General features: G+C 41.5%; 1 protein-coding gene across 1 annotated transcript in view; it reads right to left on the bottom strand.

Annotated features, from left to right (window-relative positions):
- The window catches only part of LOC103398036 (inactive carboxypeptidase-like protein X2), a 15,880-nt gene extending 4,744 nt beyond the window's left edge, over nt 1–11,136 (bottom strand). Inside the window, exons 1-13 of the mRNA XM_025053140.1 lie at nt 10,687–11,136; nt 8,360–8,527; nt 8,213–8,281; nt 7,473–7,865; nt 6,617–6,679; nt 6,074–6,133; nt 4,383–4,466; nt 2,565–2,636; nt 2,333–2,442; nt 1,211–1,350; nt 1,041–1,125; nt 532–676; nt 338–426 (exon numbers count right to left, since the gene is read on the bottom strand). Of these exons, the coding sequence (XP_024908908.1) occupies nt 338–426; nt 532–676; nt 1,041–1,125; nt 1,211–1,350; nt 2,333–2,442; nt 2,565–2,636; nt 4,383–4,466; nt 6,074–6,133; nt 6,617–6,679; nt 7,473–7,865; nt 8,213–8,281; nt 8,360–8,527; nt 10,687–10,927 (1,719 nt within the window). The 5' untranslated portion in view covers nt 10,928–11,136. The remainder of the gene's footprint in view (nt 1–337; nt 427–531; nt 677–1,040; nt 1,126–1,210; nt 1,351–2,332; nt 2,443–2,564; nt 2,637–4,382; nt 4,467–6,073; nt 6,134–6,616; nt 6,680–7,472; nt 7,866–8,212; nt 8,282–8,359; nt 8,528–10,686) is intronic.
- Nucleotides 11,137–11,387: the final 251 nt, after the last annotated feature.

The raw sequence follows: 11,387 nt of genomic DNA, 5'->3' as shown, positions 1-11,387 counted from the left end.
TGTGATTTGGGTGGCGACTGCTGCCCCCGCGACCCGGTAACGGATAAGCGGATGAAAATGGATGGATGGTATTAATATATTATGTATTTATATATATTTATATACTGTATATATTTATAAAAATATATATTTATATATTTATTAAAAATATAAATATATATTTTTATATATTGATATACATATAATTTTTACAAATATGTAAATATATTTTTATATATTTATATACATATATTTATAACAAATATATAAATATATATTTTTATTGAAGTGTGAACTGAAGCAGACCTTGTCCACAGGGATGTTTGTAGTACTGCAGTCCATGTGTAGCAGTACTCACCTGGACCATCTCCGAGTAACTGTGGTGCTTGAACTTCAGGTAATCCACCGGCATCACTTCATTCTGTCTGTACTGGACCTCGGTCGGGTCTGTGAGCCAGGATGGAGCAGAACGGACACGTTTCTATTTCTGGGTTCATGTCGTTGGGTTTTCGTTACGGGTTTTCATTTTCGGGTGTAAAGTCTGAACCTCACCAGGCAGCGGGCAGCCGAGGACCTCCAGCCTCATGCACAGGGAGCCGTTCCAGCTCTGCGGGATGATCCTGATATACCGGGCCAACACCGGCTCCGCCAACTGGTTCATCACAGGAATGTCCCTGTCACTGTTTCCAAAGAACAACTAGAGAAAAATGTGCAGACGGAAAGGAAAGGCAGTCAGAGGAAAACAGAGCTAGTTGTCATACTGCAACTTAGTTGCATACGAATTAACCCAGTGGTTCTCAAAATGGGGGGCAAGCCCCTGCTGTGGGACATATATATTGATTTTTTTTTTTTATCAATGGGAAAAATGGTTCTGTCCGAGTCGCTGCTGAGTTCGTTCAGGACACGTGATGAGATGTTCCTCATCTGTTACTGAAGTTACGCAGAGCAAGACATCAAAATAACCATCCTTCTGACCGTCTACGGTCGAGGATTTTTACGAGTTGATTCTCGGAAGGCGGCGACGTCGCTCAGAGCGATGAGGTCATTTCTGGTGAACTGACCCAGTCTGCGTATCCATCGTGGATTGTTGTCCATTCTCTGCTGTCGTTGCTGAACGCCAGGAAATAGGACGTCACGTAGTCGCTCCTACAATAGCAACAACAAAAAAAACAAACACGTTTCAGACGTCGGTGATTTTTCGTGCGCTTGTTTGTGTTTGAGCGCTTCTTACTCGTTCAAAGAGTCCCGGCCCTGAGTGATAACTCCCGTGAACTCCGTGTCCTTGCGAGCGTCGATCTCAAACCAGTGGATCGTGTCCTCTGAGTTTGCGCACCACGCCCCGCCTCTCAGGTCCTCCTCATCCTCAGAGCCCTGGAAACCACAGGGAACACATATGTACATACTATGTACATGCATAGAAATACATATATATGTATCTCTACATTTTACATATATTTATATATGTATGCCTATATAAACATTTTATATGTATACATATATAATATTAATATATGTACATACATATAAATACTTATATATGTATCTCTACATTTTACATGTATTTAAATGTATGTTTATATACCCATATAAACATATAATTGATATATACACATAATATTCATATATGTTCATACATATAAATACATTTGACATGTATTTAAATGTATGTATATATGCCTATATAAACATATATTTTATACGTATGCATATATAAAATTCATATATTTACATACATAGAAATACATATATATGTATCTCTACCTTTTACATATATTTAAATGTGTGTATATATGCCTATATAAACATACTGTATATTTCATATGTATACATATATAATATTTATATATGTACATACATATAATTGTATATATGTATCTCTACATTTTACATATATTTAAATATATGTATATATGCCTATATAAACATATACTTTATATGTATACATATATAAAATTTATATATGTACATACTATAACTGCATACATATGTATCTCTACATTCTATATATATTTACAGCATATGTATATGTGTAATATATGTTATACATTCATTGGACTATAGAGGTGGCGCTTTGGCCCAGAGGCAATGTCTCTGTCATTGGTGTGGAACCCCAGGGTTCACCTCCTGGGCAAGTTCGAATCCCGGTCAGGGCGGTTGGTACCTTCCAGTGGACTCACCACCTGCAGGAAGGTTTGCTACGGTGCAATGTGATTTGGGTGGCGACTGCTGCCCCCGCGACCCGGTAACGGATAAGCGGATGAAAATGGATGGATGGATGGATGGACTATAGAGGGTGCTGCTTATATACCCTCTAACCTTCACTTGTGCAAGCGACCTTTGAGCACCGGGGTACCTGCATGTTGAGGCGAGCCCTCTGTGGTGCAAAGTGGTACTGCGACATGGAGGAGGCGGTGAGCTGGTCGGCATCGATCTTGTGCGACTCCATCCCCAGAGGAGGGCATTCTGCCGGGGAGCACAGACACAGACACAGACACAGACACAGATACAGCAGAGTAAATGGCACCACCTGGAGGTGTGTGTGTTCACAAAAGTCGTGGAGAAATCCAAACTTTTTTGACTCGTACTTTTTGGCTCTTTGTAGACGCGAGGTCTGCTCCGCGCTCGCTCCTCGGCCTCCTTCAGTTTCTGCGCTTTCTCTGTTTAAAAAAAACAAAAACAACAAAAAAAAAAAACATCGTTTGAATGAGTCAAACACACTTGTCCGAGTCTTCGTCCTTCTGGACTGAAACGGTACTGACACAGACATTAACTCATCGTGAATTTTTTTTTTTTTTGGGAATCTTGAGAGCAGATGTGATTCGAAGAAAGACCAGGCCTTGAGGAAGACTCCCATCCATCATCGCAATCATTCACACGCTAACTAGCGAAGCTGCTGGACATCGCAGCGACAGAGAGAAAATGACAAACATGTTTTTAGGTCAACAGTCGCACATGCAAGTACTCACAGATCTGAGTCGAGGCGAATGTCGCAATACTGCAGAAGAAGAAAATTTCGTATTGATTATCGAGGATAGAAACGTCTAATCGTAGCACGCATACTTCGAGTAGTACGACTACAAAATACCAAACCGAAGTTCGTCCAAGACGATGAATCTTATTAAGCGTCTAATTCTTCAGAAAAATTATCTCATGTTTGGAGAGTAAAGTTAACGTTTGAATGATTCCGATTTTCCAGTCCAAGTTTTAACATCTTGTTCCGAAATGACGACATCTGTCGGAGTGACGACCTTTGTACTTAGTTCCAGAAAAATCTCTTTTTTTTTAAACTGATCACATCAAAGAATTTTTATTCTTGTTTCGAGTCAAAACCTCGAGTTCGGAAAACGGTAGTTTTTGTGCGATGTCATTCTTTTTTTCTACTTTCTATTTTCGCACCAAAACGTTTTGAAGAAAAATGTGTTTTGTTCATTCGAGCTAAGAATTTGATGAATTTTTTACTTGACTTAAAATATTTTTCTGGTTATGAACTTTTTGTTTGGTTTCGTGTTCGTGCTGCGTTCAGAGGCTCGGAAACATCAGTGGTTTCAGTTGGCCAAAAAAAAAAGCCCAGATTTTAGCGATCCGTGCAGACAGGATGTGACCCCGGTCCTGACACCAGTATACATCATCCAATCCTCTAAACCAGCGGTTCTCAGCCCCTGCGCCGTGGCACGCTGGCGTGCCATAAGGTGTGGACCGATTGGTCTGAGAAAAAACTCTTCCACTAGGGTGCAGCATATGACTTTAAAAAGGTTTAAAAAAAAAAAAGAAAATTTGCACTTGTCTTTCTTTAATTTCTGCAACACTACATAAGAATTTCTTTTCAATTTATTTATAATTTTTTATAATGTATATATTTATTGGGATTTTTTGTTTGGTTCGTTGCCGTGGAATTTTTCTAAATTTTTCTAAACTAAAAAAAAAAAACACTACTCCGAACCACAAAGAGAACGAATTGAGTGCGATGTAAATTACATAGTTTTTTATTTCACTCTCTCTCTCTTTTTTTTTCCAAGCGTACTAATGCACCACATGTGCGTCTTTGACGGCTCACATCGCCCTCACCTGCTTCGCTTTAGCACCGCTTCGAGGAGATTTCTCTGCGTTCTTAAAATCTCTGCGATCTCAGCTTTCCTTGAGATCTTCCCTAGATGGAAATCTTTGGGGTTTATTTTTTTCCCCGACGGTCACATAAACCTCGGTGCCACCTGCGATCACTTAAGCAAAAATGTGATCTAAATCCGCGAGCAGCTTCAAATCCTTATCTGTGGTGGGGGCCTAAAGGTCAGAGGTCTGGGGTCACGTTCTCTGCTTTTTGCAAAAACAACTTGTGGTTTGTTGTCAAAAAAGTGTTACGTAAGTGGAGGGGAAAAAAAAGCGGAGCCACATCTGGGTTCTTTTACCTCGCTCCTGCCTTTCCCGTTCCTTTCTGGCTCTCTCTCGTTCTCTTTCCATCCATTTGTTTTCTGTCTCCTCTTCTTTTCTCCCTGAGGGAAAAGACAAGAAACAACCGACAGTTTTATTGAAACGGCTCTAAATCAACGTCGGAGACAGCTCGAACTGTAAACTTGGAACGTTAGAATAAAAAACCACAAATGATCATTCACAAAATTTGTGAATAGTTATATATATATGTCTATAAATACATACATATATACAGTATGTCCCATTTTGACAGCACTAATAACTATTATACATATATATAGATATATATGTATATATACATACATATATGTATATATATGTTTAATAGTTATTAGTGCTGTCAAAATGGGACGTGTACAATATGGGACATATATATGTATATATATATATACATATATATGTCCCATATTGTACACGTCCCATTTTGACAGCACTAATAACTATTATACATACATATACACATATGTGTATATATACATACATATATGTATATATACATATATATGTCCCATATTGTACACGTCCCATTTTGACAGCACTAATAACTATTATACATATATATGTATATATGTGTGTATATATGTATATATATGTGGCTGTATATATATATACATATATGTATATATACATATATGTATGTATATATACACATATATACATATATATGTCCCATATTGTATACGTCCCATTTTGACAGCACTAATAACTATTATACATATATATAGATATATATGTATATATATGTGGCTGTATATATATATACATATATGTATATATATATACAGCCACATATATATACATATATACATTTATATACATAAATATGTATATATATATATATATACATATATATGTCCCATATTGTACACGTCCCATTTTGACAGCACTAATAACTATTATACATATATATGTATATATACATATATGTATATATACATATATGTATATATATATATACATATATGTATGTATATATACATATATGTATGTATATATACATATATGTATGTATATATACATATATGTATGTATATATACATATATATCTATATATATGTATAATAGTTATTAGCGCTTCAAAATGGGACATGCTGATCGCGAGTGCCGAACGTAGACGTCAGACGGACGGAATCGTCGTTTGAGTTTCATCCGCCAACTGTGGGAAGCTGAATTTTTATGTGTATTTTATTGACGATTTTCCGTGTCAAACGCTCCCAAATTTGGATCAGTCCCAAATCAAAAACAGGCGAGAAACACTGACACCTACAGTACCTGCTGTTTTTGGTCTTTTTTTCCTAGATTTTGTCATCGTAAACAATTTGAATGAATTACAATCACAATATTTGGGCGATTAATCGTGATTAATCAGATTTTCTAAAATGCTTTAAGCCGTGCTATTGCAGGGGTGGGTTAAATGAAGATAAAAGTTCTGAAGGAATTAGAACGTTTAAAAAAAAAAACAAGACACGATTCTTGTCTTCAGAATAGGGGCACTGCAGAGATATTACGACATCCCCGATCTGAAGAAAAGATCTGGAGAAAAAACAAACAAACAATATATCGCAAAATATCGTATCGTTGTCTCTGTATCGCGATACGTATCTTACCGATACGCACCCCAGTGTTGCGTGTATGCATCTGCGTGTGTACTCTGTAAATGGGTAAGTACCATATTCATCGTAGTCTTCGTACCACGTCCCCTCATACGGTGAAGCAGTCGTCGGCTCCTCTGCGATAAAAAAAAAAAAAAACAAATAAAAAAACCAATGTCAAAACCTCTTCACAAGTTGAGTTTTTTTTTTTACGACGTTAAATGTGTAAATATTTCACTGCAACAACCGCATTTTTTTACAGCCCTCTGTTCGGACGTCACTGCCTTTCCGAAGATGTCATTAAGACGCTAGGGCCTTTCATTTACAGCTAACATGTGAACTGATGACAGGCCTTTTTTTTTTTTTCACTCCTCGGCAAAACGTCGGAAAATTCTGTCGAGTAAGTGGAACCGAAGAAAGCCACAGGGTCCTGTTTGGAAAAAAAAGTGGGTTACTTCACAGAGATGCTCGATTCGTTCCAGGTGCTGAGGAGCTGCTGCTGCTGCCGCCGACAGCCAATCAGAACAAAGGGCCTTGTTATCATTACAGGGATGAACAAAAACAAGTTAACAAACGTGATACGTGATGATGATAATGAAGGTTGACGTGGAAAGAGTTACCTGGTAGAGTTTCTACGACGATCTCGGGGCTGACCTCTTTACCGTCAGGGAACGGGAGATCGTCTGGAAGGAGAGGGAACGTCAGATGGAAAAATGTCAAAGGCAACGACACACATACACACACACACACACACACACACACACACACACACACACACACACACGGGCCGAGAACTAGGAGAACGTAAGTAAAAAGTTGCGACGTGCCAGTGTGAATGAATCAGTGGAAACACGACGTGCACGGAGCTGGAAACACAGAGTAAGGAGAACAATCCAGTCCAGTCCGGAGTCAAGCCCCCGACACCACCGACACAAGACGGAGAGTTTCCACCATTCAGTCCAACACAAGAAAAATGTCAATTCATCGGCGCAAATTTTTCGGAAAATTCGACTTAAAAGGGGTCTGCGTCCCATAGAGACCGGGAAGAACGCATTTACTCCTAATGTGTCATAATGGAATTTTCAAGTCCACAAAATTAAAGTTGGCGGAATTTTTTTTTGCGGAAATGCATGTTCGGAAATGTTGTGTTGAAAGTTGAATTCTGGGATTTTTTTTTTTCCTAGAGTGTTGGACTCTCTTGGAAACAGATCTGATCCACGTTGAGTGATGGTGTTGGACGTGTTCCGCGGTGAAAAATGTTTGGCGGGAAAAATTGTTCGACAGTTTTTAGCAGGCTAACGCGGAGTCTATCTCTGTTTTTTTTTTCGGTATGGATGAAAGTCGGAAACACGGAGCGTGTGAGAGTTCGTGTCATTTACGCTGCGGATTTTATGTATAATTAGGGCGGAATCATCTGCGTAGAGTGATCATAGCGCCAACATAACTGAGCAGGGAGAAACAAAGACTCGGACGTACATTTTGCGTTCCAGTATTCTGTGTCGTCGGTCCCGCCCTTCCCGTCGACCTGGGGGGCAGAGGGAGTCGTTTCCACCTCTCTCCAGTAGTTGTCGTAGTTGTCCGTCACGAAGGTGTTGGGTTCCATCTCGTCCGGTTTCCAGAGGTCGTCGTAAATAACAGGCGCTGGCGTGGAAGGTTCCGTCTTCCAAAGGTCGTCGTCATGGGCGTCGGGCGGCGGTGTGGACGACGGCGCCCTCTCCCTCGCTTTCCAGTAATCCTCGTGGGCGTCTGTGACAGCCGGGTCGACCTCCTCCGGCCAGTGGTCGTGCAAGTCCGCGGTGGGGTTAGCAGGCTGAGGTCTGGGGGTAGTGGGTCCGGCGTCCCAGTAGTCCTCGTCCGGTTTCCAAAGGTCTGATGGAGAAACGCGAAAAAAATTTCGAGTTAGAGTTAGCATTTAGCTTGATACCCACGAGTTAGCATCCGCTGTGTTTTAGTGGCGTGCCAGCACGCAGAGATGGCCCTTTAGCGCTGTGTTTGTACCTAGCGTATTTGTCAACATGCTGCTAATATGTTAGCACCATGCTAGTACCTTTGGAGTTTCAGTGCGAGAGCCCGTATTTAGCAACGCTAAATCAAAGCTAACGTTGTTTTCTCAGCCTGTCTTTCTCATTAGGCTAAAGGATTCCCAAAGTAGGGGCTGACCCCCAAGGGGTGACGTAGTCATTAATACTTTTTTTTTTCTCACAGATTCTTCTCACCAGGGTCGTAGTAAGGGTAGTCCGTCGGTGGTTCCGTGGGTGGTTCCGTGGGTGGTTCCGTCGGGACTGCTGCAGATGAGAGTCAGGATGAGTGACGTTTATTAACTCCCACCCCCCCACCACCCTGAGCCTCTGCTCCGTCCTCACCCGTGGTAGTCGGGGGTGCGGTGGTCGTCGTCTTGTCCTTCTTCTTCCCCTTCTTCTCGCCTCGGGGTTTTTTGGTCGCGTTCGGATCCTTGGGCTCTTTGTTCTTCTTCTTGTCCTTCTTCTTCTTCTTACCTTCCTCCGCTGCCCTCCTCACTCTGGCCAACAGTCCTGAGGACGTGAAGAAAAAGAAAAAAAAAGTCGACATTTTATTTTGAAAGCGAAGACTGTTTTCGTAAAGACGTTTATTTTGAAGTCGACAACTTTTTTATTTTTTTTTATTTAATTTTTTCTCACTGAAAGTTAACGAAATGTAAACTATTTTTTTCCCCAGTGGCCCGGTAACAAATGACACGCTGCCTGGTACGGGCCCACAACCCTGAGGTTGAGAACCTTTGACCGGTACAAAGATTTTTTTAAAAATGTTTTCTTGATGTCTCGACTGTAGAGGGAGTCCAGGACGCCCTTCAACTTTTTGAGGTCAACGACACGGACGCAGCTAGCTTCACCACTAACGGCCAAACAATGTAAAGTCAGCAGTTTGTGAACTTTGAGAAAGATCGGGATATTTTGTACTACTGTGTACTATCGTGTACTGAATGCTATTTTTTTAGACTCAAGCTATTTTTCATTGCTAATTTAGCAAGACTAGTGGTGACAACAGGCTACAGCGCCGTGTCGCATTGGTCCGAATTATTTTCAACCAACTCCGATTATTTTCTACAGTAAAATTCCGATCCGTGTTCTTCCAGTGGACTTTTTTTTTTTCTTGAATCGCTCTGCGCTACATATTTTTTTTCCTACGATGTCAAAACAAACGAAGGAGGAAAGAATCCAGACGGAGACGGTCGGAGATGGAAAACACAGCTACGGTCGAGTCAATAAAAAAAAAAAAAAAAAAAAAATCACTCCGTTACAGTGAAGAGGTGAGAGACTTCACTTTGAATCAGAACACGTTTGGACCCGGAACCGATTCCAGTTTTTTTTCACCGCGATGAGTCATAAAAAAATAAAATCACTCTCTCCGGGAGTGAGCGTTAATCACAGCGTCTGTGGAAACAGTCATGACTGGAGAATAAATCTGTTGGCAAGATGCTGTACTCTGACTGCCCTCCCTGTCCCCCTGCTGGTGAGGTGTAGTACTGCACGTGTGTCCATTTCACGCCTGTGTGACCGAATAAGTCGAGAATTTTTTTTTTCTTCGAGTCGACCTAAACGGCAGTGAGACATCTGGCGGTGCATTTACACCATTGCCCCACAAGGGGGCCGTCTCTGCCGTTTGTAATAGCGCAATTGTGCTAACTGCTAGCATAAACATATGAACTGATTTGTGTGGTGCGTTCATTGACACTTGGTGACCGCAGCACAGAACCGATCTTTAAAGTTACAGTTGCTTTCGTGAGCGTTAGAAATGCAACTGCGAACTTCTATCATTTTAGCGTCGACTTGAGCTTCATGTCACCAAACTGATTCAGTTTCAAATACATTTTTTAGGATTTTTTTTCACAATCTAACATAAATTTAAACTGACTTTTTAATTTACGTTTGAGACCACTACAGGCTTTGCAGAGGTACTGCATGAGGGTTGTAATTTTTTTCTTGTTTTTTTTTTCCAAATAAAAACATCCCTAAAATGTTTAACGTTGTTGTTCTGCTAAGACGAATCAAAAGTAACAGAATTCCACCACTAGGAGCTGAAACAGGAAATTTGGTACGGGCCCACGGCTCTGAGGTTGAGGACCTTTGACCCGTACAAAAAAATTTAAAAAATGTTTTCGTGACGTCTCGACTGTAGAGAGAGTCCGCGACGCCGTTGAGCTTTTTGCATCCGCTAATAATCGACAGATAGTCAGTGACACGGTCGACGACACGGACGCAGCTAACTTCACGGCCAAACGATGTAAAGTCAGCAGGATTTACCACAATCTAACATAAATTTAAACCGACTTTTTAATTTCAAATACATCAGCGGTGAGAGAGGTTTGAGACCCCTACAGGATTTACAGAGATACTGCATGAGGGTTGTAATTTTTTCTTTTATTTTTTTCAAATAAAAACATCCCTAAAATGTTTAACGTTGTTGTTCCGCAAAGACGAATCGAAAGTAACAGAATTCCACCACTAGGGGATAAAACAGGAAATTGTTGTTGATTTGTTAAAAATACGTTTCGCAAGTAATTGATCGATTAGCTTGGTGTTAAAAGCAAAACAATGTGACGTACTTTTACGTTGGTAAATCCGACATCTCACTGAGTACTTTTAAATATGTATTGCGATACTTCACATCAACCACATGTACTGTATGTACTTCTATCAAGTATTTGCCCCACCTGCCCTCACTGCCTCCCCCGTCTCCCGAACGTCTCTCTCCAGAGGGCGTGGGTCTCCTGCGGGGACTTGATCAGGACCGGGATCAGGATCGCGATCGTGGTTGTCCTCCTCCACCTCTCGGCTGCTCTCTTCACCCTGCTGCTGAGAAACTACCCCCCCGGCGGCCTCACCTCCTCGGGGTATCAGAAGACAACACAGGGCCAGCAGAGTCACACACCGAGCCACCGTGCTGCCCCTCATCCTGGCTGCAAATAAAATAAATCCCCCCGCCAAAAAAAAAAAATCCTCTGTGCTTTTAAAATTCTCCGCCACAAAGCAGCCCGTCCGTGCGTCTGTCCGTTAGTTAGTCCACCGGGGGCGACGTTTGACCCTCTTTGACCTCTCTGGAATCTGTGATGCTGCCCCACACATCCACACAGCCACAGTGTCGACCAGACTGGCCTGCGCACAAAGATGTAGTGGGAGGGGGGGTAGGGGAAGGGAAGAGAGGTGGGTGTGTGAGAGAGAGAGAGAGAGAGAGAGAGAGAGACAGAGAGAGAGAGGTGGTTCAGTCTAATGAATGGACTCTCGGCCGCCCCGTAGCTACAGTCAGCTGAAAAAACAGCGCGAAGACCAGAGGATCTCCTTCACCTGGCTGACGAGTCACAACAGGTGCAAAGGCTCAGACAGGGGAAGAAAGGGTGGGGGGGTTGGGGGGGGC

Source organism: Cynoglossus semilaevis, chromosome Z (genome assembly GCF_000523025.1).
Source record: "Cynoglossus semilaevis isolate Cse_v1.0 chromosome Z, Cse_v1.0, whole genome shotgun sequence".
Taxonomy (NCBI): domain Eukaryota; kingdom Metazoa; phylum Chordata; class Actinopteri; order Pleuronectiformes; family Cynoglossidae; genus Cynoglossus; species Cynoglossus semilaevis.
The sequence above is the reverse complement of the archived record's forward strand: the minus strand, read 5'-3'. Positions and strand labels throughout refer to the sequence as shown.